We start from the raw sequence: 26459 nt of genomic DNA on the forward strand, positions 1-26459 counted from the left end.
CCTGCTCCTGCTCCTGCTCCTGCTCCTGCTCCTGCTCCTCCTGCTCCTGCTCCTGCTCCTGCTCCTTCTGCTCCTGCTCCTGCTCCTGCTCCTGCTCCTGCTCCTGCTCCTGCTCCTGCTCCTTCTGCTCCTGCTCCTGCTCCTGCTCCTGCTCCTGCTCCTGCTCCTGCTCCTGCTCCTGCTCCTGCTCCTGCTCCTGCTCCTGCTCCTGCTCCTGCTCCTGCTCCTGCTCCTGCTCCTGCTCCTGCTCCTGCTCCTGCTCCTGCTCCTGCTCCCCTGCTCATCATCGTCTTACTTTTCTCACAGAGGGCTCGCTGTCGGTCTCAACGTCTCGCTCCTACTTGTATGCGGCTACAGGATCAGTCTGGGGAGAATTCGATTACGCCAAGATCGGGGAGACGTTCGAGAAGGAGCGGAGAGAGGTGCTCCTCCTCCTGCTCCTGCTCCTCCTCCTGCTCCTCCTCTTGATCCTGCTGCTCCTCCTCCACCACCACCACCACCACCACCACCACCACCTCCTCCTCCTGCTGCTGCTCCACCACCACCACCACCTCCTCCTCCTCGTGCTCCTGCTGCTGCTCCAACTCCACCACCACCTCCTCCTCCGCCTCCTCCTCCTGATCCTGCTCCTCCTGCTCCTGCTCCTCCACCACCACCTCCTCCTGCTCGTCTTCCCCAGTCCTTCCCCCTACATCTCTCTCCTTCCTCCTCCCCCTGCTCGGACCTGAAGCTTGTCGCCTCACAGATAGTCTGCTCGTCACTGCGGGAAGTGATTGAAGCGATAGTGGGGAATCATTTCTCAGTTATCGTCGCTCGTCGGTTGTTCTTTGGAGATGATGGAGCATACAACATCGCTGTTGCTCTTCAGACCAACACCGTGTTGGAGGTCTGATGACGATGATGATGATGATGATGATGATGATGATGATGGTGGTGGTGGTGGTGGTGGTGGTGGTGGTGGTGATGATGATGATGATGATGATGATGATGATGACAATGACGATGGTAGTGGTGGTGGTTGTGGTGGTGGTAGTGGTGGTGACAGTGACGAAGACATCTTTGAAGGATTGGGAAGATGACGATGTTGTTATTTCAGGAGTTACATCTAAGTCTTAACAACATCGGGCCAAGGGGAGCAGAGATGATAGCAAGATCAGTGAACAAACATCCGGCGATGAAGGAACTTTATCTCGGATATAACATCATGTAAGGGTTGCAGACGATGATGACGATGATGATAATCATGATGGACGTGATGATGATGATGATGATGATGATGATGATGATAACGATGATGTCGAACGTCACTTTTTGTAACAAGAAACTAACTTTGGGCATCAGAGGAGACGAAGGAGTGAGGTTGATGGCACGGGAATTGAGCAACACAAAGCTTCAAGTTCTTGATCTCGACCACAATCACATCAATCATGGTTTCCCATGGATGCTGGAGAACATCCCATGCCTTACAAAGTGAGGAACATCTGAAGTTATGGTGGTGGTGGTGATGATGATGATAGTGATGATGATGATGATAAAGATGGAGATATGAGAAAAGATGTTGATGATTTTCTTTTCCAGGTTTCTCAACGAGTCATTCACAGATTCGATCGGGACTAACAAGATGTACAAATATCTTGATGCTTGAAATGTTTTCGTTGTTGTTCACTGCGACAGCGACATTTGTTTTTGTCTTTTCGCCTCCTCCTCTACCTCTTCCCTTTTCCCCTTCCACTTCTGTTCATTTCAATTTTTTTCATGATCTGATATCTCAAGGACTTGTGTTGCTGTAGCCTGACAGGTTCGAAGCATTCACGTTGTCAATCTGTTAAAATGGTCAATCATTACAGATCATTCCAAGTTGCTGGCATCTGTCTCTTACAATGTCACGAACTGTCGCAAAATCCTCCCCATCCATGTTCCATGACAACCCCTGCCAGCACATGTCATGACAACAAGAAAACATGATCTGAACAACTTGCTCAGATTGCATTTCTCCCTCCTCACCTTGTTGTGATACGTCTTCACATAATCATTCAGCCCGCGCAACATGTCGCTGTTGGCAGATATCAGCATCGTCAACAATCACCATGTCTGGTCCCACCGGAACGTCTTTACAAACTCAACATGATCTTCTGCATTTTCGCCCATGGACGTGGACTTGACAATCTGACGAGAGGATGAGAAAAATGGAAATGAGAGCAGGAAATCACCTTGTCACCGTAGACAGGAATTGAGTTAATCATGTCAGAGATGTAGCCCGAAGGGTTCATTGGGACAGAGACCCATGCTGAAGTGAAAGTGAGAGAGGAGAGGAGAGGAGAGGAGAGGGGAGGGGAGGGGAGGGGAGGGGAGGGGAGGGGAGGGGAGGGGAAGAGTGACGATAGAGAAGGGGAGAGGGAACGAAGGAAAGAAAATCGATGAGGGAAGGAGAGGAGAGAAGGAAAAGAAGTGAAAAGAAATAGAACAAGATGAGAGGGAGACAAAAAACACGCAACAAGATGCTGACAGCGGAAAGCGTTCATGGCGATGATTGCCCTGACAGATATGCGGGTATTGAGCAGTTTCGGATGAACAAAATGAACGAGTTGCTCTCTCGAACCCCTTTGAACAACTTCACATCATCAAACATGTTCAACATATCATAATCATCGTCAACATCATCATCGTTCTCGTCGTCGTCATCAAACAACTTGATTGTTAGCACATGTTCTCACCGAGACAGGGCATGCCGGACGACACAAGAGTTAGGTGGTGTCGGTTGTCAGACTGATAGAGAAGAAGAGAAGTGAGGAGCAGCAGCAGCAGATCGTTTCCTCTCACCTCCATGTCGCATTTCTCTTCGATCTCCATGAGGAATTCTGAGGTATCGACAAGAAGCTCTCGGATCTCTGACGCGAGACAGTAGTAAGAAGAATTCGGAAGAGAGGGAGGAGGAGGAGGAGGAGGAGGAGGAGGAGGAGGAGGAGGAGGAGGAGGAGGAGGAGGAGGAAGAGGAGGAGGAGGAGGAGGAGAAGGAGGAGGAGGAGGAGGAGGAGCGAACTTTGCGATAGTTGACAGCCTCGTCGTTGATGTGGTCGATAAACTTTCAAGGAATAAGAGTCAGAGGACGAGCTGTGAACTCGACGGTCACGTCATACCCCGAGGGCTTCATTGGTCCCGTGAAGAAGCTGTTTGAATTCCTGCGAGCGAGGAGATGTCACGATGTATCATATCATGATTGACGTTCATCTTTACATCCTCCATTTCCGGCTGCTGTCCTCTGGAGACTTGCATCTGTGTTCACAAGATCATCAAACGCCATCTAGTTGCTGCTGCTGCTGCTGCTGCTGCTGCTGCTGCTGCTGCTGCTGCTGCTGCTGCTGCTGCTGCTGCTGCTGCTAATGTTGTTGTTGTTGTTGTTGTTGTTGTTGTTGTTGTTGTTGTTGTTGTTGTTGTTGTTGTTGTTGTTGTTGACTTACAAGCATCTCTCGTTGAGCTCCGAAAGCTTGCGCTACGTATCTCCCCTGTTGTTGTACCTCTCCACCTAACAAAGAACGTGTGAAGATAACAAATTTGTGCATTCGTGCACGTCCGTACCTATGGAGTTGACAGCATCGAGAAACGGGACCTGTTTGCAAGAAGAGAAGGGATGAGTGGTGCAGCGTCGGGAACAAACAGAGAAGGAAACGTCGGAGCCATGAACAACCCTAACTTTCTAGGTAAAAACAAGTGCAAGCTCACAAGATAGTTCGTGATCAAGTCCTCAAACTCCAGGACGGTTTCGCTGCCACGAAATTCGTGTAAGAGGATGATTATGCTGATGATAGGGATGATGATGATGATGATGATGATGATGATGATGATGATGATAGGGATGATGATGAGGAGGAGGAGTGGATGAAGAAGTTGAAAGCACAAGAGTTCCGTACCATGGAGCATCATCGTCCTCCTCCTCCTCCTCTTCCTCTTCCTCCTCGTTCTGCAACGAGATCACATCAATCAGGAGATCACATCAATCAGGAGATCAAACTCCCGACAAGCTCATGCCCATCTCTCCTCACCTCATCGATCTCATCAATCATCTGTTTGTCAACATCATCAGACCACCAACACCAACCTCAAACCTCAACAAATTACATCGTAACATGCGTCTTCGTCCAGCTCCATCTGCTTCACCAAGTCTGACAGGCGGCCGAGAATATTTGCAAACCTGCAGCAAGTTTACGATGAAGAAGCAAGAAAACACAACTGTATTCACTTGTCCGTCATCTTCTCGATCTTTTCCAGTTGTCCTTTACCAACAAAACCATTCAGCCAGCAATATAACCGAACAACAAAAAGACTCCGAAGGAAACATGTACCAGTGTGAACAGGACAACAAAAAGACAGCAAAGATTTGTGCAAATGCAAGCAAACTTTTCTGAAAAGTCCTATCTCACCATTTGTCTTGTCTGCAAGCTGATCTTTGATATCTTCTTTGGTGACTTCGTCTGGAAAACCCTCGTCCTTTCTCACACAATCAGCAAACACACGATGGTTTTTTTCTCATCACTCCAACCTTCCATGTTTGGTAGAACGTTGAGAAGCTGTTCTTAATGGCATCCACTCGATCGATGATGTGCACAAACGGATCTCCTGAATCATTGATCACAATGCTAAGGCGGAAGAAGAGAAGGAAGAGGAACAGGAAGAGGAGGTAGAGTGGCGGGGTGTTGGAGGAGGAGGAGGAGGAGGAGGAGGAGGAGGAGCGGGAAGGGGGGAGGGATGAGAGGTGACATGTTCAGACCTTCCATGAGCGGGTCATCTTCATCATCGAAGGAACCTAAAGTAAGAAACAAGAGTAACAATGAAGCGATCTCGAAATCAAGGAACAGCAGGAGGTAGTGCGATCAAGAGCTCGATGGCGTTACCGCCACTGACCTTCCTCAGCCTTCCAACAACCGTCAGTGACTGCACACCGGACGACAACCAATAGAACATTTCACCTGGTGAGGCGAAGACATCCTTGGACTCGTCAGGACACTTGTTCTAAGAAAGAATGAATGAGTTAACAATACCTGCGAATGCCGCTGCCTACATCACGATCTCCAACATTCTCTTGCCACCCGGGTCCCACATCCTCTCTCTCATCCTCGTCCCTCCCTTTGTATGATCTAGGCTAAATTATGCTTGACGATCTGATTGCCATGGCCTGACACTCCTCCTTTACCTCAGTCTTTTCCATCTCCATATCCTTCTCCTTCTCCACATACTCCTGCTCATGCTCCTACTCCTGCTCCTGCTCCTGCTCCTGCTCCTGCTCCTGCTCCTGCTCCTGCTCCTGCTCCTTCTCCTGCTCCTGCTGCTCCTGCTCCTGCTCCTGCTCCTGCTCCTGCTCCTGCCCCTGCTCCTGCTCCTGCTCCTGCTCCTGCCCCTGCCCCTGCCCCTGCTCTTGCTCTTGCTCCTGCCCCTGCTCCTGCTCCTGCTCCTGCTCCTGCTCCTGCTCCTGCTCCTGCTCCTGCTCCTCATTCATATCGTCATGCTCCGATCATTTGATCGCATACAATTCAATAATTTTGAATTTTATAAATGATTAAATGGTACAGTTTAAAAACTCTATTTCTACAAGAGTATTGCAAAGCTACGAGAGAATCTTCATTCAAATTCAAATTATTTTATAAATCTATGGATTGTAGTAATTGAGTTATATTTTTATTAAGTTTGTACATACCATGTTTTAAAAATATAAGAAAGCTGTGCATACAAGCGTGGAAGAAACGATGTTCAGGAATGGAGGAAGACAGGAGGGAGGGGGGAGGAGAGAGAAAGAGAGGAGGAGAGGAGAGGAGGAGGAGAGTTAGAAGAACAAGGAGGGCAGCACGCACATCAGGTCAGTACAACGATCCCGTACAAGAACAGCCGCTACCGCTTCTGAAGTCTTGGTGACATCCCTCTGCCATGAGTGCCATGAGCTTGTACCTGGCCTCCTGGAACGTTGCTGGCTGGCTGTCAACAGCAGCAAAGATCCAACAGCATCACGGATCCGTCGAGTCGTGGATGCGGCAGCACAAGTTTGACATACTGTGCTTGCAAGAAGTGAAGACGAGCGATCGAGCGCTTGCCGAGAACCCTCACGCTCATGCTGCGGAGCTGGTGGACTACGAGACCTTCTGGGCTCCATGCAGGAAGAGGACCAAGACAGGAGCGAGGTCGAGCTTCTCGGGAGTAGCAACCTTCTGCAAGAAAGGGCTGTGCTCGCATGCGGACCGGAACGTGTTAGACAAGGGGGGGGAGCTAGACGAGGAGGGCCGATGCATCATGACTGTCTGCAGGAACATGGCGATCTTCAACGTGTACGTGCCGAACAATGGCGTGTGGAACGTGCAGCTTTCGTTGAAGATCAAGTTCCTTGCTGCGCTGAGGACGTCAATGAGGAGGATGCGCTCGTTGGGTCTCGATGTCATCCTCTGCGGCGATCTGAACCTGGTCTATAGAGCCTGCGATCAATACCCCATGTCCAGGAATGTTGACTTGGAGGCCTGCTTGCGAGCTGGGGAGGATGGGAACGAGGAGGAGGAGGAGGAGGGAGTGAGGGAGATGGTGCAGCAGGTCAAGGATAACTTGGGCAAGATCGAGGACGCGCTGAAGACAAAGGTGGCGGAGGAGGTGGAGATTTTCATCCCGGCGACGCAGAGGAAGGAGAGGAGGTGGAGGTTCTTCATCGTTGTGGATGGAGAGAGGAAGGTGAAGCTGGGCAAGCCCATCTCGAAGGAGGAGTCGTTGGGGTATCCGACGTCGTATACGCTGCAAGCTGGAGGGGTGAAGGAGGAGGAGACGGGAGAATTCATAATCTGCCATCCTCCCATGCATATGAGGCTGGCTGAGCTGAGTGAGCTCATGGAGAAGGTCGCGGCAGTGTGTTGGAGTGAGGAACAGCTCCACAAGTTGGCCAACTCAAAGTACGTCAAGTCTCGTTCGGCCCCGATCGTGAAGCAGTGGATCCGTTCAGTGCTTGACGACGACGGTGAAGGGAGTTTTCTGTGTCTCCGGTGGTTCTGATGACGTCAACAGAGATGGTGGACTCGTTCGTAGAATTCCATTCGAAAGCACGCTGCCGCTTCACGTGCTGGGACCAGTACACCAACGAGCGATGTAGCAACTTGAGGTTGTGGGGTCGAGAAGTGAAATGGGGTTGCAGATCGCAATGAGGGGGCGAGGATAGACTATATCCTCGTCGACAAGAAGCTTTTCTCCTCCTCCGCTCGTCGTGGGATTGAGTTGCACTCGCCTAGTCACATGGTCGACCCTATGCTGTTCGCTCAACCCCTTCCCCCTGCCTTCTACCATCATCTCCTCGTACAACTCTTCAGCTCCCCACTCCCCACCTTACCCTCTCCTCTTCCTCCTTGTCTTCCCTCACAGTCTTCGCAGGACCCGTACAGCGCTGAAGCAGCAGCATGGGCGTGCACAGAAGGAGGAAGGTGGGTAGCGGCTCCGTTTGAAGGAGGAGGGATACAGGACGGCCCCGAGGAGACCTACACCTGCCAGTTCCGAGCTCCGTCTTCAGGGATCCTCTACACGCCTCCTCAGTACAGCGACCACATCGGAGTATCTGTCATCCTTGAACTGGGAGAGGAGAAGGAAGACAGGAGGAGGGGAGGGGAGGAGAAGGAGGAGCGGGGGGAGGGAAGGGATGACGGGAGGAAGGAGGAGGAGGAGGAATTTTGGAAGAATGCGCAGAAGAGCATGAGGGAGACACAGCCGCACAAGACGCAGAGGAAGCTGAAAGATTTCTTCGGGGGGGGCGGGAGGATCGAAGCCAAGGAAAGAGAAGACGGGCGTTGGGGAGAGGAGGAGGACAAGTTGAAGCGAAAGGCGGCGGAGGCAGAGGAGCAGCAGGACGGAGAGAACCCTGTCAAGAAGCATGCAAGGCTCATGCAGAACGAGGAGGAGGAGGAGGAGGAGGAGAAAGATGCGAGAAGAGAAGGTGAAGGAGACGACGGACGAGACTCTACCAAGCTCTGCTTGAGCGAGCAGAGGATGCTGGAGCTGAACATGTGCGGGGGAGGGCGCGATGGTCCGGGAAGGAAAGGTAGGAGGAAAGAGAGCGGGAGGGGGAGAGGGAGCAGCAATGCTTCCCAGAACATTATGAACTTCTTTGTGAAGAAACCATGAAGTTATGATAGTAAAAGTGTCTGCTCCTGAACAACTAGAACTGCTGTGATGATACCCGCGCTCAGTAAAGGGCTGATGAAATCCAGCCTACAAGTTGAGTAACATTGAAAACCTCCAGCTCGCCTTCAGCTGGAGACTAGCTGAGAAGTTGGCACCTCGGACTCGGACTCAGATCATGCCGGGTCTCAGCCGGGGCCGAGAACGGCCCGTGGAGAAAGAAAAACTGTTGTAAATGAAAAAAAGACTCTTCTTTTTTTGCGGCCTCCATGCGGACTGGGCGGAGGGTGTAGTGGAGGACAGAATCTGCCAGGAGCGACACAACAGCACAGCAGCAAGACAGGAGCATCCCCCAGCGAAGGACAAGAAACTCTCTGCTTCTCTTCTTGCCTACATCGGGCTTTCCTTTGCTCCCTCACCCGAAGGTTTGACGAACCTCGGAGGAACATCTGAGACAGTCTGATCTCTACAGCTCGTCAGGATGGAGTTGAGATCAGATACCTCCGCTAGGCTATCGTTCTTCATGCTCACCCTGTCAACTGTGATATTGGAATGCGGAGGATTTTCAGGGCCCATTGTAAACAGCTTCCCTTACGGGAGAAAACCCGCTCAAGTTCCCTTGGGAGGCGTCAGGAGGCAAGCTGCAGTGAGGGTTCAGATGAGTTGGAGGCTCCCCAAGGGGTACAGAAGGGAGGATGTAGCTGGAGGAGATATGGACCCTAGCTTCGCCTCCATCCTTGGGAACCGTCTCGGGATTATCGCTTCTCTCGTCAACAACGGCTCCTGTGTACTGGACGTCGGCACGGACCATGGGTACCTTCCCATCGCCCTGATGAAGAGCGGGAAAGCATTGAAGGTGATCGCCTCCGACAAGAACATCCTTCCTCTCGACAACGCAAGGCAAAGTTTGGAGCGGATCAACGACGAGGCTCTAGAGCAGCTCGAGCTCCGGCTCGGGGACGGGCTTGCGGTCTTGTCATGCGGGGAGGTAGACACTGTCACAGTCTCCGGGGTAGGAGGGAAGGTGATCTCAGAAATTCTGTTTGGAGCTGAAGGCGATGCTGGAGAGGTAAGAGGTGCGTTCCCTGCGTGCTGGGCTGAGCGTGCAAGGTAGGTCAGTGAGCGGAGGAGAGTACAGGACTACGGGGTTCGAAGAGTTGTGCTCCAGCCGACTGGAAGCATTTCTACCTTGAGGAAGGACCTGCTGATGAACGGATGGGAGATCGTGGATGAAATCATCAACAGCGAGGTACGGTCTGTGTTACAGCACGCTGCGTCACGTCCAGGAAGGTGAACAGGCGTGTCAGGCGGGGTGGATCTACATAACCATGGTAGCCGAGTGGAGGACCAATGAGAATCAAGGAGAAAACAACATTTCAGCGGAGAGGATGTATGCCCATACCTTTCAGTTGGGAAGCTGCTGCTGACTTTGCGGGTTGTCAAGGCTGGTTGGCCCTCATCTTTTGAGGAGAGCTTCGAACTCGGCAGCTGAGAAGATCTTGCTGAGGGTAGGAACCATGCTCCTCTACTATCTTTGATTACCCTCTCCGCTGTCCTTCCCCTGCTCATCCTCTACAGGAATGGATCAAACATCAGCTGCGGCATTTCAAGTCGAGGAGGGATGGGATGCGCATGTCGTCGGAGGATGTGTAAGAGCGGGTGTCTATCGCAAGCATGTCTCCTGATACTGTCACAGCGATCAGCTAAAATTGGAAGAGGCCGAAGAGAACGTCAAAATCCTCTCCCAAGTGCTGGGGGTCATGGAAGGGCCTGAAAACGGCATTCAAGCAGTCAATGACTGCAGTAGCAGTTTACATCTTTCCTCATGACGATCATGAACCTAGTGTACATTCAAAGAGCAACCAATGTTAACTTCTCCCTCATGGCTGGAGCTTTGCACTCTTGAAGATGTCCTCCTTCAGCCACGTGGCAGCGTATGACAAGCTCTGGTTTGCCCCATTGAACCAGCCTGCTGCATACGTTATCCGTTCCTCTTCATATCCTCCTTCAGATCTCACCTGAGTCCGCAAGCAGCTCCAAGATCGCAAACTCAGCTCCTTGCGTGCTCGGCACTGAACTCGAGCTGTGTTGCAATAGCATGCACAAGGAGAGCATCGACACCACGACTATCGCTGCCTGCAGACACCATCAACGAACGCAAAGTTTGCCTGCAGAGCATGTTTCTCACCAGCTTTATGTAAGATAGCAGCTTTTGGAGGAAAGACATGACATGGAACTCAATGACCAACGCCTCGTCCACCTCCTCCCACGCCCCACTGAAGCAGGACATTTTCGTATTTTTGATAATACCACGGATCCGATGCGAATATGGATATCAATTCAGCGTTCCTCTAGCTCAAATATATCACAGAGAGTGAGAGCCTGTTGTTTCTTTGTGCGTTCTCGACGTGTGCGATACGGCTTGCTGTGTACACGCGGTAAGTTGCAATAGCACAAACTGGTATTGCGAAGACCGAAGACGTCTGTCTAGCGCTCAGAAGACAAGAATGTCTGAAGTAGTACTGTCCTTCGAAGTATTTCCTGCTGATTCTGCTTGCTGTTCTCTCCTGTCCTCTCTCGATCTTACTCACTGCCTTGCCTTGTCATCCATTCTTGCATCGACCGTCTCAATCGACCCCTATTTCTGCGCACGATTTGTGAAAGGTTTTGTATGTGTAAAACCATTTACAATCTAAATTATTTTAATTTTCAAATTTTGCAGTAGTTTTCAATTTATTCTTATATATATTCCAAATTATAGCTACAAATTTTGCATTTATCTAAGGAGAAGGTTTAGTTCGAGAACCCGTCCTCCTAGGAGACCGGCATACGTTTCAGATTCTATTGACATCAAAAGCCATTTCAATAGAATATCCTCAAAATTGAGTAAATCAATTTATTTCATATAAAAAACTGGGTCGTTCGTAGAAAAATATTGTTTCATCATAAATGTCTATGGAGAGATATAGAAGATCCTCGCGGTATCTGCCTGGGGTTCTCCCAAAATTCTTGATTCTCAACTGGTGGGTCATAGAAAAAAAGAGTGATAGAGAGGGGTGGGTGTTTCTATGACCCCCTCATTGCACTAGTCTCGTAGGGGTTATACAGGACTCAAAAAGGACAAGGGGTTGTGAATGAAAATGGGTAGGGTCATCAAAGGGGAGGGTGGGCATTACATGATTTGTTGTAAGGGGTAGGGTCTTTACGGTAGGAGGGATCGCTATGCCGGCTAGAGGAGAGAAGAAGACGCGGAGCCATGCACGAGGAGGAGGAGGACGAGAGTAGCAGAGAAGGACCAGGGGAAGAAGCAAGAGCAGGATCAGGAGGAGCAGGAGCAGGAGCAGGAGCAGGAGCAGGAGCAGGAGCAGGAGCAGGAGCAGGAGCAGGAGCAGGATCAGGAGCAGGAGAAAGAGCAGGAGAAGGAAAGTAGGTGGATGTTTGGTGTTATCCAAGACAAATGATGCGAAAAATATGACCAAGGTAGTATAAAGATTTGGATGTGCACAAGATTGAGAGGTGACTGGAAAACTGTACAAGTGTTACCGACCTAAGGGGAAAAATCAACATACGAGACGGAGTAGAGTTAAAAGGCAGTGTCAGATCATGAGCAGTGAGGTTCAGAAATGGTGCGGTGTAAACGATGTACGCAGAGTAGATTCATGATCAAGATAAGAAAGTCAGAAAGTTTGGAGGGCATAAACAAGGCTCGAGTGTTGCTACCTAAGAAGGGAGAATGACACTGGAAATGACTTTGGGAGAGGTTCGGCAGAGGTTGTCGATAACGCTATGGTGTGTGTATCTTCCCTTCGTGTGCCGCAAACAGTTCAAGACTGAGATAGAAGAGTGCACAGAGTATGCTTTAAGTCCAGCCGGTGACTTCATGCATCAGGAGAAGAAATTGAAGCAGCGTCGAGGAGCATTGCAACGGGAGAGTTATGCCGACCACTCAGGAGCATCAGGGAGTTTATCCCAAGAGCTGGAGCATGGTCACTGCCTTCCTGGTAAGCTGAACCTCCTTCCCTGTCCTCCTCCCTCTTTCCTCCCCTTCTTTTTTATCCTCCTTCCCTCCCCTCCTCTTCCCCTTTCCCCTTCCCCTTCCCTCCCGGTCCCACTTGTTCCATCTCCTGACTTATCCTAGTGGGACAAGTACAACGGGCATGCGTGGGTGAGAGACGTCGACGTGATCGACAGGCATATCGACGTCCAGGGTCGTCTGCACAGCAGGAGGCTGCTGACCCTCTATTCCAAAACACCCTTCGTCCTCCGCCCCATCCTTGGCGCCTCGTGAGTCCTGCCATGCCAAGACGCCCGCGGCCTCTCGGGTAGTGATATCTTGTATGCAGTGTGCGTCCCTTCTACCTGCTCGAAGATTCCGTGGTGGACCTTGAGAACCGAACGATGGAAGTGAACGTCTGCAATGTCAACTTGCGAAACATCTGTTTCTGCAAGAGCGAATCTTCGTACACTCCTGACGCCGACAACCCCTCATACACCCGATACGGCATCATGGTTCAGACCAGAGCATTCCCTAAGGAAATTTCTTCTACCTCCTCCTCCTCCTCCTCCTCCTCCTCCTCCTCCTGCTCTTTGCAAAACCCGGACATGGCCGAAAATTCTTCTCCTCGATTTCAGGCGATACACAGGTGAGAAACTCGCGCTGAGCCCTGAAAATGACTGGATGTGCCTGAAATCGACTTGATGTCCCTGAAAAATGCTTGAATTCTCTGAAAAGTGACTTGATGTCTTGAAAATCGACTTGATGTCTCTGAAAAATGACTTGAATTCCCTGAACAATGGTTCCACGGCCCTTGTGTTGTTCAACGATACCTCTCTCTGTAGCAAGAAAAATATTTACCCTGTGTCCATCTTATTTTGATAGTGAGGAGACCGTTTCTGCTCGCATTTGTGTCCAAAAAGCATCCTGTCATCATCTCACTATCTCCACCTTCACGCCATCTGCTTTTACTGACGTCGTTGCCAGGACTCTGGAGAATTTTGTGGGAGGACTGATATTGGGGAATGTGAAGATGGGAGAGAAGAAGATACAAGACTGGGCAAGGCAATTCGCTAAGATGCACTGCAGCGGAAGACAGGGCCTGTGGTTGTGCAGGCAGATGCACGAGACGTCCACGGAAGCAGCTCCTGCGTCGCTCTGTGCTGCTGAACCCTTAAGGAGCAGAGCAGAAGCATGACCAGTCCCTTGCAGAGGAGGTTTCGGTCACACCAGGATCCTGCCATGCCGCTACATCGCTCATCCATTGCGTACAATTGTTTCTAGTTTCATAGCATAGTGATAAATTTACAACAGAATTCGCTTCCTTGCAGATTATGTGAAGTATGAACTATGGTAGACATGCCTGCTCTCCCTAACGAGAAGGCAAGTGAGACTGCAGGTAGCTCTGACTCCCTGGGTAGTGCCTGGAGACCGCTGGTATAGCAGAGTTCATCGCAGAAGGTGCCATCGAGGAGCCCTGGAAGCCCGACATATGTACCATCCTCTGAGGGTTGTTTGCGATAGGATGGCCGCCGTTCCCGTTCCACACGGACACAGCACTGTGCATTTCGACCGGGGGGATGAACGCGATGGAGGGCGGGGGCCTCTGACTGAGCTGGATGTCCTGACTGGCAGGGGCCCGGACAGTAGTATGCGCTCGCTCGTACCTTGGCGGAGGAGAGCTTCCAGCCGACCGCGGGGTGGCAGCCGCCATGCCCTACGAGCAGTCAGGTCACAAGACAGGAGTGCGGAGTCTGAGCATGAGGCTACCGCAGTGACGTCTCGAACGCCTCCCTCCGATACTCCCGAAGCCCCTTGAGGGTTCATGATGGACGCCCCGTTCCTCTCCTTCATCCTGTGTCAAAGATGAGTCCCTCCGCTGCCGGGGAACAGCTCGACCCCTACAAGGCTGTCATGCTGGATCCGTTGAGGGCACTAGTCTCGGGACTCTTGCGACTCCCACCGGAGTCCAACACCTGCATCAGCCTGTGAGCAGTCGGAACAGCCCTTGCTCTAGACTGACCATGTGCTGCGAGTCCGGGCTGACGTGAGAGTCCTGCAGTGTGGAGGGTCAGCGATCATGTCTGCTGGACAGTTGACACCGCAAACCAGCGTCTGTCGCTTCGAAGAGACCAGAGGAGGGGTGGGGGGGGTCGCGAGGTCCTTCTGGGGGTACCGCTCGAGGTCTTTGTCGTGCATGAGCTTCATGTTGCTCTGATGCAGCTCGATGTTCTTCCTGTTGAGCGAGTAGATCTGATCGTCTTTCTCGTGGAGAAGTTTTTGTAGAGACGCCACCTGCATCTGAAGCACTGCGTTCTTCTCGTGCACCTCCGCCATCTGCTGCAGGACGTGCCCTTCGTTCCTGTCCTCCACAGACGCCCTGGTTGAGCTGGAAACTCTCTGTCTGAGCTCTTGGTTTTGTGTCTCCAACTGATTGACATGAGATTTCATTTGTTCTAGCTGCTCGAACAAGTTCTGGTTTTCATCAAAGTTTCAGATTCTGGCAGATGTTGAAGACCAAGAATGTTTTTTGGATGCACCTGTATCAAAGCATTGTTGTTGTTCTCATCAAATGACAAGTAGTTCTTGCCTCGACTCATCCTGCCACATTGGTACAAGTCACAACATGTGATCATCGAAACTAATCGCAAGGTGCGATTCTCTACCTTCCATTCTCTGAGAGGAGCCGCGCGTTCTCATTCTCCAACGTCGCTACCTTCACTTCGAGGGAGCGATACCTCTCCCAGAATTGAATGAAGTCAGAACCTACATCGCACGGCGGCGCTCAGTGAGGATGTCGTAGCGATGCATTCATATCAATCCTTTACCTCCTCTGAGCAGTCTGACTGAGTACTGCTGTCCGTTAGGACGTCGGAATGATATCATAACCTCTGTGCCCTGCCGCCCGAGCACGTGTTGCAAGACGTCTTGGGAAGTTTTGCACTGCACCCCGTCCACAAGAATCAGCTCATCCCCCACAGAAATGTCCCCTTTCAACGCAGCAGAGCAGCCCGGTTTCAAGGCCGTCACTGTCATTGTCTTGGGGTCAATGTCGATTCCGACCCCGAAGTTGTTCGTGTCGTGAAGCCTCTGCTCTGTGCTCCTGTACAGCTGTCTTTGATCGCTCAGCTTCGCGACTCGTGGTGTCGTTGCTGCTTGATTGCTCCCTGACCTCGCACCGGAGGCGCCGTTCTTGTCGCTTGTCCCCGGGCTCGTGATTGAGACTATGTGCTTCTCGTTGGGAGCATGGGAGACATACCTGACGGAGGTGGAGCTGGAAGAATGGCTCTGCTCGTTCCGCGGTGGCGTCTGCGTCCTCGTCCCTTCCTTGTCCCTCTGTGAAGCTGCATATGACGGGCTCTGCGAGGCGAGGTAGCTGGGAGAGGCTGCGACAGAGTAGGAGGGTCGAGATGTGCGCGAGGCGAGAGGAGAGGTTCCAAGGCTGTAATACTTGTCATAGAAACTAGTCAGAGTGTACCCGTTCATCTGTAAACGATCGAACGATGACTGCATGTTGACTGTGACCAGCCTGATACCAGAATCCTGAGTACACACAAACGTTAGAGGGGGAAGAGAATTTGGGATGATTTAGCTTGAACCACAATTCGCAACTATTTCCTTTTCTACCAGTATGCTCAGGTGTTTCAAAAACAATACATGGTTTTCATTTTGATTTGATTGAGTTGAAATTTTTCCTTCAAGAATGGCTATCGAGGTCGGTGAATTAAGCCACATTTGGCGATGCACAAGACGATTGAGGGAAGTCAAGGAGCAGCAAGCAGCGAGGATGAGAAAAGTTTTCAAGACAGACAGAGTTTGAGGATGAGAAATACGAGCGGAGGAGAGGGCTGTAACGAGGGGATTTGCTATCTGGGTAGCAGTGAAGGGATTTGGGGCCTCGAGATGGTGGGGGTTAGTGAATGAGGGGGAGAGAGCAAAGAGCAAAGTAGGGGACAAAGAGCAAGAGGAGGAGGAGCAGGAGGAGGAGCAGGAGGAGCAGGAGGGTTTCGCTTCTGCTGCTCCAGTGACTGTTCAGGTTCATGTCGCAACTTCTTCGCTCATGATGCCGAAAGGCTCCATCTACATTCGAAGCGGAAAGAAGGGACCACCGGTCCTCTCGAAAAGAAGGGGGTGGTCGCATACAAGGGTGGGTATTGATACAGAGGGTGCTTGGTGAAAGGGTACATTCCAGCCTCATCCACATGGTTCCAATAGCAACCAGCAGGGGATAGGGTGGGTCCAGTCGACGAGTGGATATGCATACACGATATACGGGTAGGTGCTATTTAGACCAGTACGGGTGGTTGAAGCAGGAAGCAGGATGAGGTGGGGTACTCGGAAACTCCGGGGGGTACAAATAGCATGCTGTAGAGGGCCCACCTCTACCCCTTTACCTCATATTCAGGTCAAAACTACCGGTAGAAGCCACTACCGGTCCCAGGGCTGTGGCACTACCAGTGCAAGTGCTTTGACGTCGCGAATCTCCGTCTCCTGGCGAAGGTGTTTCAGTGGCCACAGAACCAGGCACAGGAGGGTTCATCTGTCCTGCAACCTGCCCCTGGCACCCCTCCATCTGACCTTCAGTTCGCCTACTTCAAACGTCAGTTGCCTTATAGTGCTGGAGGAGATGGGTTCACCCCGCAGGAGGGCGTGGCCTACACCGCATTCTGGTCGGCGACTGCCAAGTTTCTCAAATGGGCGGGTGAAATTGCCATCTTCCAGCATTGGACTTTCGGCCCTACACCGCCACTCTTCCACCGGATCAATTCTGACACTGAGCTTCGAATCCGCCAACCGCAGCAAGCGGACGCTGGGGATGTTGTCCCCATGCTTGCTGCCTTCTTGGACACTCACAGGCACTTGATGGAGCAGGGCATCTCGGCGTACACCTCCTTGGCGGAGCTTCCTCAGGCGTGCGACAATGGCTGGATCCCCTCGCCTGAATTATTTGGGACGTCGGGCAGTGTGCTTTTCATCCCCGCCCAGCGGGAGCTCACGGCTCAGTTCCTCTCGGAGTTTCCCCGGTTCCGCAGTATTCGGGCTCACCTTTCAGAGCGCCAGAGATCTTTGTTGGCACACCACTCCAGCTTCTCTACTCCCCTTCGAGTACCAGGCCACCCGGTTGATGAACTTCTGTCTCAGTTTACCCCTCAGCGCACGATTTGGCACTCGACTATGGAAAGTACAAACCTTGGGATCTTTGAGCAGCAGCCCATCAGCTTGGTGGCTGCCGCTGACAAGTTTCTTCATGGATTGCCGGTTGACCTCCCGCCGCACTGCGATCGATGCCATCATCTTCTCCGTCATCCTGGGGGGACCACACACATGGCAACCTGCAGGCACCGCAGCCAGTTATGGACTGATGCGCATGAGAAGTGCAATGCCGTCCTCAGTACCCTCATCAAAGATTCCGGAGTGAGATGCCGCGTCCACGTGCAAGGCGTACCCGGCACCAGGCAGAACGTTTCCCAACATGGCCCGGAAGATCATCATGTAGGGGACTTTGAACTTCCACAACTGATGGCTACTGGCGGCGGATGGCATGGGTTAATCCTGGACTTCAGCATGTCACATGTGTTTGACAATGATGGAATACCGGACCTCGCTCGGAGCAAACTGCAAGCGGCAGCACAGCGGAAGATCCGAGGGCATCGTAATGCATATGCTCAACACGTCCCGCCAAAGGCCTTTCTTCCCATCATCGCCAGCACTGATGGCCTCTTGCAGGACGATGCGTTGCGCTTTCTGTGGTGGCTGGCGGATCGCTCGGCGAACAAGGAAACGGCAGCGCTGGATGGTCTCTCGGCCTCGCAAGACGTCTCAGGTGATCCGACTTGCAAACGCATTCGGTCCAGGATCTTCCGTCAGCTCAAGGCCTCCCTGTCCTACGCTGCCATCATCGCGGGTGCATCCCGGTATGCGTCTCATTCCTTCGGCGGCGGCCACCGCGACATCGCTGGCATGGCCGCGCGGGGGACTTGTCCTGCGCGCCGTTAAGTGAAGGTATCAGTTAAGTTTGGGGGACAGCAGTCGGCAGGATTAGGTTTGGTTCTCGCTGTCTTTTCTCTTCTCGCCGTTTGGCCTGTGCGACAGTGTCAGGCTGAGGGTCAAGCGCGGCCTCCTCGACTCTCCTGATTGTCCTCGTACTGATTTTTAACTTAACTTTGAGTAAAGTAAGACTGTAGGGCCGCCGGGACTGCCGCCGGGACAAGTTGACCCATGAAATTGAAGATGAACGGTTCACGGTTGGACTGGTGAGACTCAGAGGGGACCGGACTGAGGTGGCCGGGCCCGGGCCCGGGCCCCGGTCCCGGCGGCGGGTCACCACTGGCCAGTTGTCAGTGAATCGAGATGATCATCCGAGATCATGGATCGGAGTCCAACACTGACAAGTGGGGCGTTCAAGGGACTCTAAGACGAGAACGTAAACTGAAGCTATGATTGGCCGCAATGCGACAGATCATCAGGGAGGAGTCGGAGACTCAACCCTCTGGCAGGCATACTGTACTAGAGGCGATGAGCGAGGACCAACCGGGATCCGTCAGGCCGTGGTGGAGGAACAGAAGGGTGGGGAAGAAGAAGAAGAAGAAGAAGAAGAAGAAGAAGAAGAAGAAGAAGAAGAAGAAGAAGAAGAAGAAGAAGAACAAGAAGTTCAAGAAGAACCACGATCAACTGATCGAGGTTGAATATCTATCCAACAAGGAGGAATGTCAGCAACAAGGAGTAATCAGAATAAACCCTTGCAACATCAGATTGATGACGACAATGGATCTCCAGATACATACAGATCAATGATCGCTAATAGGTGAAAGTCGACCTAGACCACCCTTGGTATCACAAGTATCCTCTTGAGATTGTACTCGAGGATGCGCCCAAAAGTTATTGATGCGTTCAAGTCTGCACTTTTGATGCAGCAGGAGCAAGCTTGAAAGCAGAGCTAAGGTATCATGCTTACATGCCGATGGATCAAAAAACGATCACTGTTGTACCAGGATGGTATCTTCAGTCATCTCGCTCGAGGGTCGTAGAGGCCAAGTGGAGGCCAAGAGGTCAAGCAAGCATCTGGCGTTGCAGATTCCAAGAGGCGCAACGATGGTTTCGATCGAGCTCGGTGAGATTTGCTCCGATCTCCGTTAGCTTAACCTTTTTCTCCATCACTCATCTTCTTCTACGTGCTCCCTCCCCCGCAAGTGCCCTTCAGTCCTAGCAGACCGATCGCTGCCGCCCGTGCTCGCATAATGCTGCTGCCCCCGCACTCCTTGCATCCCGATCGGACCCGCCCGTGCTCGCATATGCTGCTGCCCCCGCATCCCTTGCATCTCGATCTGATCCGCCCGTGCTCGCATATGCTGCTGCCCCCGCACTCCTTGCATCTCGATCGCTGCCGCCCGTGCTCGCATATGCTCCTGCCCCCGCACTCCTTGCATTGCGATCGGACCCGCCCGTGCTCGCATATGCTGCCCCCCCCGCATCCCTTGCATCTCGATCTGATCCGCCCGTGCTCGCATATGCTCCTGCCCCCGCATCCCTTGCAGACCGATCGCTGCCGCCCGTGCTCGCATATGCTCCTGCCCCCGCACTCCTTGCATTGCGATCGCTGCCGCCCGTGCTCACATATGCTCCTGCCCCCGCACTCCTTGCATCCCGATCGCTGCCGCCCGTGCTCACATATGCTCCTGCCCCCGCACTCCTTGCATCCCGATCGCTGCCGCCCGTGCTCGCATATGCTGCTGCCCCCGCATCCCTTGCATACCGATCGCTGCCGCCCGTGCTCGCATATGCTGCCGCCCCCGCATCCCTTGCATTCCAATCGCCGCCGTCCGTGCTCGCATATGCTGCTGCCCCCGCACTCCTTGCATTGCGATCGTCGCCGCCCGTGCTCGCATATGCTCCTGCCCCCGCATCCCTTGCATCCCGATCGGACCCGCCCGTGCTCGCATATGCTGCCCCCCCCGCATCCCTTGCATTGCGATCGTTCCCGCCCGTGCTCGCATATGCTGCTGCCCCCGCACTCCTTGCATTGCGATCGTCGCCGCCCGTGCTCGCATATGCTGCTGCCCCCGCACTCCTTGCATTGCGATCGTCGCCGCCCGTGCTCGCATATGCTGCTGCCCCCGCACTCCTTGCATTGCGATCGCTGCCGCCCGTGCTCACATAAACTCCTTCGTATCCTTTTGTTTTCTACTCGTCCTTCTCCTTTCAATGTGTCAACTCCTTCTCTTCCTTCTTGTCTCTCCTTCTCATCGCTCATCTTCCTCCTCCTCTTGCGTGTCGTTCCACAGTCTGCTGCTGTAGACATCGCAGGAATACAGCGCTGCCCTCTAGCTGTTGGACGTGGCGCTGCACTCTTTCGCTAGATCTGTTCTCGTGCGGGCGTTTATTAATGCATAGGTTTGGGGTAGGTAGTCTCGGCATAGGAGAATAGTACCTGTTCTTATTATTCAAAACGTTTTATTTTGTACTGATTAATTTACTCAATAAAAATTTCAGAAGAATAGTTTTTTAATTGTAAATGATATTTGTACTGATATGAATAATGCAGTACAAATATCAATGGCAATAACGAAAATTTTATAGCATCAAAACAATGAGTAAACCTTCGCTGGGTGCAGGGAGCTGAATAAACCATCAGGGGCTTTTTGAAAACTTAGATTGTAAACTTTCTTCCCAAATTTGAAACTCTGAAAAACGTATTTGATAATATTTCTATATAAATAGAAAATTGCTGATTATTTGGAAATCAAAACGATAAAGCATGGACGACGGAAAGATCTCGGGGGTAGAATTGAACGGGTAGTGTTTGACCTGCCCACTAGGGGTACTTATACTTCGACTACCCTATATCTTTATAGTAAAACAAAGTAAAGGGGGTGGGTCCTCAGTCCCTGCGAGATCCGCTGCCCGTCGCCAATGGCAGATGTCGAGTTTTCTAGTACGGAAGCGGGATGCAGGGGAGCGGGGATGAAGGGAAGCAGGGACACAGGGCAGGAGTTAGAAGGGGAGCAGGAGCAGGAGGGGACGAGGGGACGAGGGGAGCAGGAGAACAGGAGATCAGAGGAGGAGCAGGACGGTAGAAGGAAAGAAAAGGTAGCAGGAAAAGCTGAGACGGCAACGAGGCGAGGAGAGCAGGCAGGGTTGATGTGGTGGGGGGGAGGGTTCGTAACAAGAAATTTCCTTGAAGAAACCTTACCATGTACAAGAAATTTCCTTGAAGAAACCTTACCATTGAGAAATATTTTCCTTTGGTGATTGTATGAACCGTGTGTGCTGATACGGTTTTCTTTCTATTTTGCAGTCAGGTCCCTTGCCTTATTTCCCTATCACAGCTGCAGACTCTTGTCTCTTTCTTCCTTGCATGTTGTTGGAAACACCATGAAACATAGCACACACAATGCCTCTGTTGTTGCAGCTGCTGGTTTGGTGCTTAGCTGTGCATGACAGATGTCGGACTACGGAGGAGGCGATCACGGATCGGGCGGCAATCAGGAGTATCAATCTGGGCTTGTTTATCAGCAAGGGCAAGAGGGCCAAGGAGGAGGTGCTGGTGCTGACTACACGAGTGGCTATGCCGTTGCAAGCGAATATCCCGGAGGCAGCAGAGCTGACATGGGACAATCCAACGAGCCGGCTGGTTTCAAACTTTTTGTCGGCGGGATCCCATGGAAGTACAGTGACGAGGATCTTCGGGAGCATTTCTCTCAATACGGAAACGTGATTTCTGCGAACGTGAGATAGCGAGTGTCGATCGTGTGGTCGCGTTGTGATGGAGAGCCGTGCAGGTCATTGTTGAGAAAGTTGGTGAACATGCTGGAAAGTCTCGAGGGTTTGGCTTCGTCATTTATGAAAGGAAGGAAGATTCTGAAGAAGCCATCCGCGTCTTGCATGAGTCAGAGATCGAAGGCCGAAAGGTACAAAGTTGGAAACCTGACTCTGTGGAGCTCACTAGTCCTGGTGCAGATCACAGTCAAAGTTGCGACTGAGAGAGCTCCAGGTTCGGGCCCGATGAGAGATAGAAGGTATCTGCTCCTGTTTTACAGGGTCCATGGTATCACTCATACTCTTGACTGCTCAGACCCATGGGTGACAGGAGAGACTTTGGCCGGGATCGTGAGAGAATGGGTAAGTTGAAACCTTGTGTTGGTGTTGATATCTGGCATCCATTCCTTTCATGTTCACAAACGCCACTGTCATGAAGATGTAGGCTTTTATGACAGAATTTCAGATCGTCCTCGATCCCCTCCACGCATGGACGAACGTGGGCCTCCCCGCGGCTATTATCGGCATGATGACAGGGACATGGGAAGGCCGATGCCTGACGATAGAGGTCCTCGGGGCGGACCGCCGATGGATCGTTATCCTCCAAGAGGGATGGATGACCGTAGAGGAGACTTTCGTAGAGGGCCAGACAGATACGGAGACCGCGGCGACGATCGTTTCGGACCAGACGGTGGTCGCAATGACGATCGCGGGATGGGCAGACCATCCTACATGCAAGACCGTGGCGGCTATCCTCCCGACAGGGGCTTCCCTCGAGGAATGGATGATCGCGGTCCCCGTGGGCCTCCGTGAGAGCCGCTCTTCTGGTGGAAGGAGTGGTGCTGATCGGTTTTCAGGATGGACGACAGGGGGGGACGAATGGGTGGTGGCATGAGAGGTGCTTGTCTTTAACGTTAGATAGCTGTCCTGACTTGGCGGTGTGCAAGTAGATTATGACGGTCGTGGGTATGGACGAGGGGAGCGAGGACCTCCTCCCGGCGATCGATCCGCCGAGAGGCCCCGAATGGATGATCGCCGTCCTCCAGGTTTGGGAGCTAAAAAGGGGGTTGGTGCTTCTCTTTCATCTGACGATCGAGAAGGTGGGATGAGAGATGATCGTGGTCGTGGCCCTCCAGGTGACTAGAAACGTTTCACCCTGCATGTTGGCGTTGCGGGACTGACCCAGCTACAGTCGACAGAGACTTCGGACGGGGTGGCCCTGGTCCTTACTCTGGAGATCCTTACCGGGGCGGACCCGGGTAAACTTCTCGTTTTTGTTGGATCATTCCTGAATCAAGCAACAGTGGAGCTCCGGCTGGTCCAGGGTACGGTCAGGGTCCTCCAGGCGGCATGCCAGGTACACAAAGAAATGATGGGTGTAACTCTCGGCCTGACTGGGACTGTTAGACATGGATCGAAGGGGCCCTCCTCCTGACGGTCGCGGTGGTCCAATGCGCCCATTTGATAGAGATGGCAGAGACAGAGCACGTCCATACTGATCGATGCCTTCCGAAGATGCTCGCAACGCATATGTTGGCAACTCCGTGTTGCAATGATGCATCAGTACGCTGAAGAAATCTGGGCTGGAATACGTTCAGTCCTCCGATTCATCCAGCATATAATTCCTTGGCGCGGGGATTGTGGATATTCGGGACACCATCAATTTTTTTGCAGGAATCGGATCAATCGAGTCCCAATTTATCTCAGTTGTTTGCAAGTTCGTATGGCACTGCTTATGACTAATATGATATGCTAAGGATAATACTAGCGTTGTCTGCCTCTTGCACGGACAATGATTGCTTGGGAAAATGATTCTTGATCGCAGTTTATGAGATTGCCGCATTGGTTAATTTGTTTGCAAGCGTCAACTCTCTTTCTCACGCATATCAATTTTCTGTTCCCTTTGATTCTCATCGCAATTTTTTTGCTCTCTCTGATTATTTTCAATCTCTCTCCTTCATTTCAGCAGCATGAGGGCAGCAGAGACTTGAGCAGAGTCGACTTGTGAGAAATGCACGTATGAGGCCATGATGCAGTCATGTTGGGTTGCAGAGATGCTGTGAGTTGCCTTGTAAGTCGTGCAGAGGGAGATCGTCAAGTGAGAAGGCGTGTTGAGTTGAGTGCAAGCACAACAGAGAGTGATGTTTGCTAAGTGCAAGTGCAATTCTTGTCAGTTAACTTGAATGAGGGGTGCTAGGCGTCTTCAGATCTGCAATCGATCCTTTTCCGGCAGGCCCCTACACTCTCTTCTCACCATTGAACGCTGAGATCGTTTGATCCTTCTCATCCTGCTCGACGCCTGTCTGCTGATCTTGTTGATGCGGTTTATTTGATTCGGTCAAGCTGATCTGTTAAATAATATCGTAATCTCCTCGCCGCCGTCGCAGCTCATCTAGTCCAATGTCATGGGCCAATGCACCTGGCGTGATTGTACCTGTCGGAGTTGAGGCATCGATGCGAAGGATCACTGGATCGCAGCGAGCAAGATTGAAACAAGCGCTGAGAGCGTTTGGTCATTGCAAGCGATGACAAGAGGAGAGAAGGACGGGGCAATGGTGAGGAGGGTAAGAGAACGAGGGAGAACAACTCAATGACGGGTGATGTCAAGGTTACCCGAAGAGAGTGAAGCTCCCTGCAGACCAGCAGAGGAAAATTATCTGGGAAGTTACCTTCAGTTTGACCTGCGGGAGTACAAGGGGGAGTTCTTACCAGGAACAAGCAGACGAGGGGGTAGAAGATGGCTGACCAGTCTTGATTGTTCTCGAAAGTGACGTAGTTGGGGCTCGTCGGATCGACCCAGCAGAAATAAGATTTGCCCTGCAAGCATGTCACCGAGGCTGATGTGGAGAGGGCGAGAGCAGCAGCAGCAGCAGCAGCAGCAGCAGGAAGAGAAGTTACCTCCTCGTACTTGCCAATGGCATCTTTCTGCTCATCGGGGTCAAGCCAGTGCCAGTCTTCTAACTTGATGTAGGCGCTGCAGCTAAAGTGAGAGAGGAAGGGATGGCCGGCGAGCCTCCTACGTCGAGCCGTTATTGATCGTGGTCCCCGTGGAGCAAAAGATAACGTCTGCCACCACGAATGTCACAAGATAGAATAAACAAATCTAAAAGAAAGAAGAGAGGAGAAGAGATAGAAGAGAGAACACAAACTTAAAAGAAAGAAGAGACGAGGGGGAAGAGAGGAGAGAAAGGTCGGGGGAGGGGGCAATGATAGATTGGAAAAAACCGTTCTCCGGGTTGTATGTCTTGCTGCCTTGCATGTCGGACATTTCAATGTCTGAACAGGAAATCAACATTTCATGATTGTTGACAACGAAACCTCACCGTTTCCTATCTGCCCATGACATTGTATGTGACTCACGTTGACGGGTAGCTGCAAACAAGCGTGACATACTCTCCTCTCCTCCAACTGTCCACTCACATGTGCTACTTGCACTTCATGTCCATGGTGAGTGTGATACGACAACAGTTGTGCCTTCCCTGCGATCATACAATCGGCGGGAACCAAGTTGTGCCATTTTCTACAGGGAGCAATTCAGAAACAAGACAGATTGCTAGCTCTTGAGCTTCACCTGATCTCCGGAACCAACTGCCACCAGATCAAGTACGTAGCCAGGATAACAAGGACGAGAGTGTAGGCCATCGCGCGAACCACTGAATCTTTCTTGCCGCAAGCACTGGCGTCAAGATCTCAGACGTTCCAAGATTAAGCGTGATGCACAACAGATGTAGAACTTGCCTGCAGCGATAAAGAACAGGAAAGAGATGACAAGGATAATGACCCAGCCATTCGTCTCTGCCAGATTTTGTCATGGTGGCAAGCACGAGGACAGGACAGTCAAACCTGCGAGGTCCCCTACAGGCATTCTTCCAGCAACACAAAATGAACGCGCACTCCCGAGCTCCTCTCTGAGCGCTTGTCTTCAATCAGCTTTCATGGAGCTGACTCCCCTCAAACCACTCGTCTCGTCATTGCCTCGGTAGATTTACCCTGCCAATACCTGGAGGAAGAGTTCAGTCGTTAGTCAGAGCGAGTGAGGAGCTCTGAATGCTTGCTGGCTCAGTGTGAAAGAATCATTCCAAGACCATTCGAGAACATGAAAGGATCTTCTCTTTTCGCATCTCTTTCTTTCTACCGGCTATGTGTACTCTCTACAGGTCCGAATATCCCATGTAAGATCTTTGAAGTGAATTCTCTTTGTATAAATCAGATGCGCTCTGTTTCTTCCAGTTAGCATCATATGATTGGATCCCCGGAACAATTCTTCACCATGCAAATTTCTTCTATTTGAATCACTCCATCGATCGTCCTTCTCCTCTTCGCCCTTTTGCTGCTGCTGCTGCTGCTGCTGCTGCTACTGATGCTGACGCTGCTCCTTCTCATAAATCTCGAATATTTCTATCATGATCATTCCAATCTCCATTTCATCAGTGCATCAAACAACTACACCATCCTCGTGCTGCTGGAAACGAAAACCTCCTCCTGCTCCTCCTCCTGATCCTGCTCCTCTTCCTCCTCCTCCTCCTGCTCCTCCTGCTCCTCTTCCTCCTTCTCTCCCTCTGCTACTCTATTTCCTCAT

At 51.7% G+C, this 26459-nt stretch overlaps 10 protein-coding genes across 10 annotated transcripts; 4 read left to right on the plus strand and 6 right to left on the minus strand.

Moving 5' to 3' along the window:
• Window positions 1-307: 307 nt before the first annotated feature.
• Window positions 308-4982, minus strand: GUITHDRAFT_165520 (hypothetical protein; the record flags this gene model as incomplete). Its single annotated transcript, XM_005824231.1, has 24 exons — window positions 308-420; window positions 744-886; window positions 1097-1206; window positions 1342-1470; window positions 1579-1822; window positions 1880-1930; window positions 2005-2053; window positions 2102-2166; window positions 2211-2287; window positions 2715-2766; window positions 2821-2886; window positions 3138-3179; window positions 3459-3523; window positions 3577-3607; window positions 3721-3763; window positions 3909-3958; window positions 4041-4061; window positions 4117-4189; window positions 4238-4271; window positions 4419-4485; window positions 4538-4614; window positions 4766-4801; window positions 4900-4909; window positions 4965-4982. 20 exons carry the CDS (start codon window positions 4980-4982, stop codon window positions 1769-1771), a joined length of 981 nt encoding a protein of 326 aa, XP_005824288.1. The 3' UTR covers window positions 308-420; window positions 744-886; window positions 1097-1206; window positions 1342-1470; window positions 1579-1768.
• Window positions 4983-5925: 943 nt separating this feature from the next.
• On the plus strand, window positions 5926-7581 carry GUITHDRAFT_78231 (hypothetical protein; the record flags this gene model as incomplete). The annotated part of the gene is made up of 4 exons (XM_005824232.1): window positions 5926-6982; window positions 7030-7110; window positions 7157-7257; window positions 7390-7581. Coding segments are annotated over 4 exons (1431 nt in total), but the record flags the coding sequence as incomplete, so codon positions are not given.
• Window positions 7582-8611: 1030 nt separating this feature from the next.
• GUITHDRAFT_116576 (hypothetical protein) lies at window positions 8612-9783 on the plus strand (the record flags this gene model as incomplete). Its single annotated transcript, XM_005824233.1, has 5 exons — window positions 8612-9199; window positions 9245-9379; window positions 9438-9520; window positions 9575-9638; window positions 9709-9783. 5 exons carry the CDS (start codon window positions 8612-8614, stop codon window positions 9781-9783), a joined length of 945 nt encoding a protein of 314 aa, XP_005824290.1.
• A 145-nt stretch (window positions 9784-9928) lies between these two features.
• Window positions 9929-10768, minus strand: GUITHDRAFT_165521 (hypothetical protein). The gene is made up of 3 exons (XM_005824234.1): window positions 10319-10768; window positions 10149-10266; window positions 9929-10102 (listed from the first exon to the last, which is right to left on the minus strand). The coding sequence occupies exons 1-3, from the start codon at window positions 10418-10420 to the stop codon at window positions 10011-10013; spliced, it is 312 nt and encodes a 103-aa protein (XP_005824291.1). The 5' UTR covers window positions 10421-10768; the 3' UTR covers window positions 9929-10010.
• Window positions 10769-12065: 1297 nt separating this feature from the next.
• GUITHDRAFT_145129 (hypothetical protein) lies at window positions 12066-12777 on the plus strand (the record flags this gene model as incomplete). Its single annotated transcript, XM_005824235.1, has 3 exons — window positions 12066-12131; window positions 12269-12414; window positions 12474-12777. The coding sequence occupies 3 exons, from the start codon at window positions 12066-12068 to the stop codon at window positions 12775-12777; spliced, it is 516 nt and encodes a 171-aa protein (XP_005824292.1).
• A 420-nt stretch (window positions 12778-13197) lies between these two features.
• On the minus strand, window positions 13198-15637 carry GUITHDRAFT_165522 (hypothetical protein; the record flags this gene model as incomplete). The annotated part of the gene is made up of 9 exons (XM_005824236.1): window positions 13198-13404; window positions 13623-13841; window positions 13895-13979; window positions 14030-14100; window positions 14148-14180; window positions 14234-14584; window positions 14665-14725; window positions 14791-14890; window positions 14953-15637. The coding sequence occupies 9 exons, from the start codon at window positions 15635-15637 to the stop codon at window positions 13198-13200; spliced, it is 1812 nt and encodes a 603-aa protein (XP_005824293.1).
• Window positions 15638-17718: 2081 nt separating this feature from the next.
• GUITHDRAFT_155006 (hypothetical protein) lies at window positions 17719-18281 on the minus strand (the record flags this gene model as incomplete). Its single annotated transcript, XM_005824237.1, has 2 exons — window positions 17980-18281; window positions 17719-17948 (listed from the first exon to the last, which is right to left on the minus strand). Coding segments are annotated over exons 1-2 (214 nt in total), but the record flags the coding sequence as incomplete, so codon positions are not given.
• A 1046-nt stretch (window positions 18282-19327) lies between these two features.
• Window positions 19328-20368, minus strand: GUITHDRAFT_158607 (hypothetical protein; the record flags this gene model as incomplete). Its single annotated transcript, XM_005824238.1, has 3 exons — window positions 19328-19449; window positions 19475-20286; window positions 20337-20368. The coding sequence occupies 3 exons, from the start codon at window positions 20366-20368 to the stop codon at window positions 19328-19330; spliced, it is 966 nt and encodes a 321-aa protein (XP_005824295.1).
• Window positions 20369-21730: 1362 nt separating this feature from the next.
• GUITHDRAFT_78211 (hypothetical protein) lies at window positions 21731-22104 on the plus strand (the record flags this gene model as incomplete). Its single annotated transcript, XM_005824239.1, has 2 exons — window positions 21731-21850; window positions 21904-22104. The coding sequence occupies 2 exons, from the start codon at window positions 21731-21733 to the stop codon at window positions 22102-22104; spliced, it is 321 nt and encodes a 106-aa protein (XP_005824296.1).
• Window positions 22105-24489: 2385 nt separating this feature from the next.
• Window positions 24490-25522, minus strand: GUITHDRAFT_116582 (hypothetical protein; the record flags this gene model as incomplete). The annotated part of the gene is made up of 8 exons (XM_005824240.1): window positions 24490-24537; window positions 24590-24697; window positions 24779-24854; window positions 24901-24946; window positions 25106-25156; window positions 25204-25252; window positions 25301-25400; window positions 25452-25522. 8 exons carry the CDS (start codon window positions 25520-25522, stop codon window positions 24490-24492), a joined length of 549 nt encoding a protein of 182 aa, XP_005824297.1.
• Window positions 25523-26459: the final 937 nt, after the last annotated feature.

The sequence above is a fragment of the Guillardia theta genome (genome assembly GCF_000315625.1).
Source record: "Guillardia theta CCMP2712 unplaced genomic scaffold GUITHscaffold_97, whole genome shotgun sequence".
Classification (NCBI taxonomy): domain Eukaryota; class Cryptophyceae; order Pyrenomonadales; family Geminigeraceae; genus Guillardia; species Guillardia theta.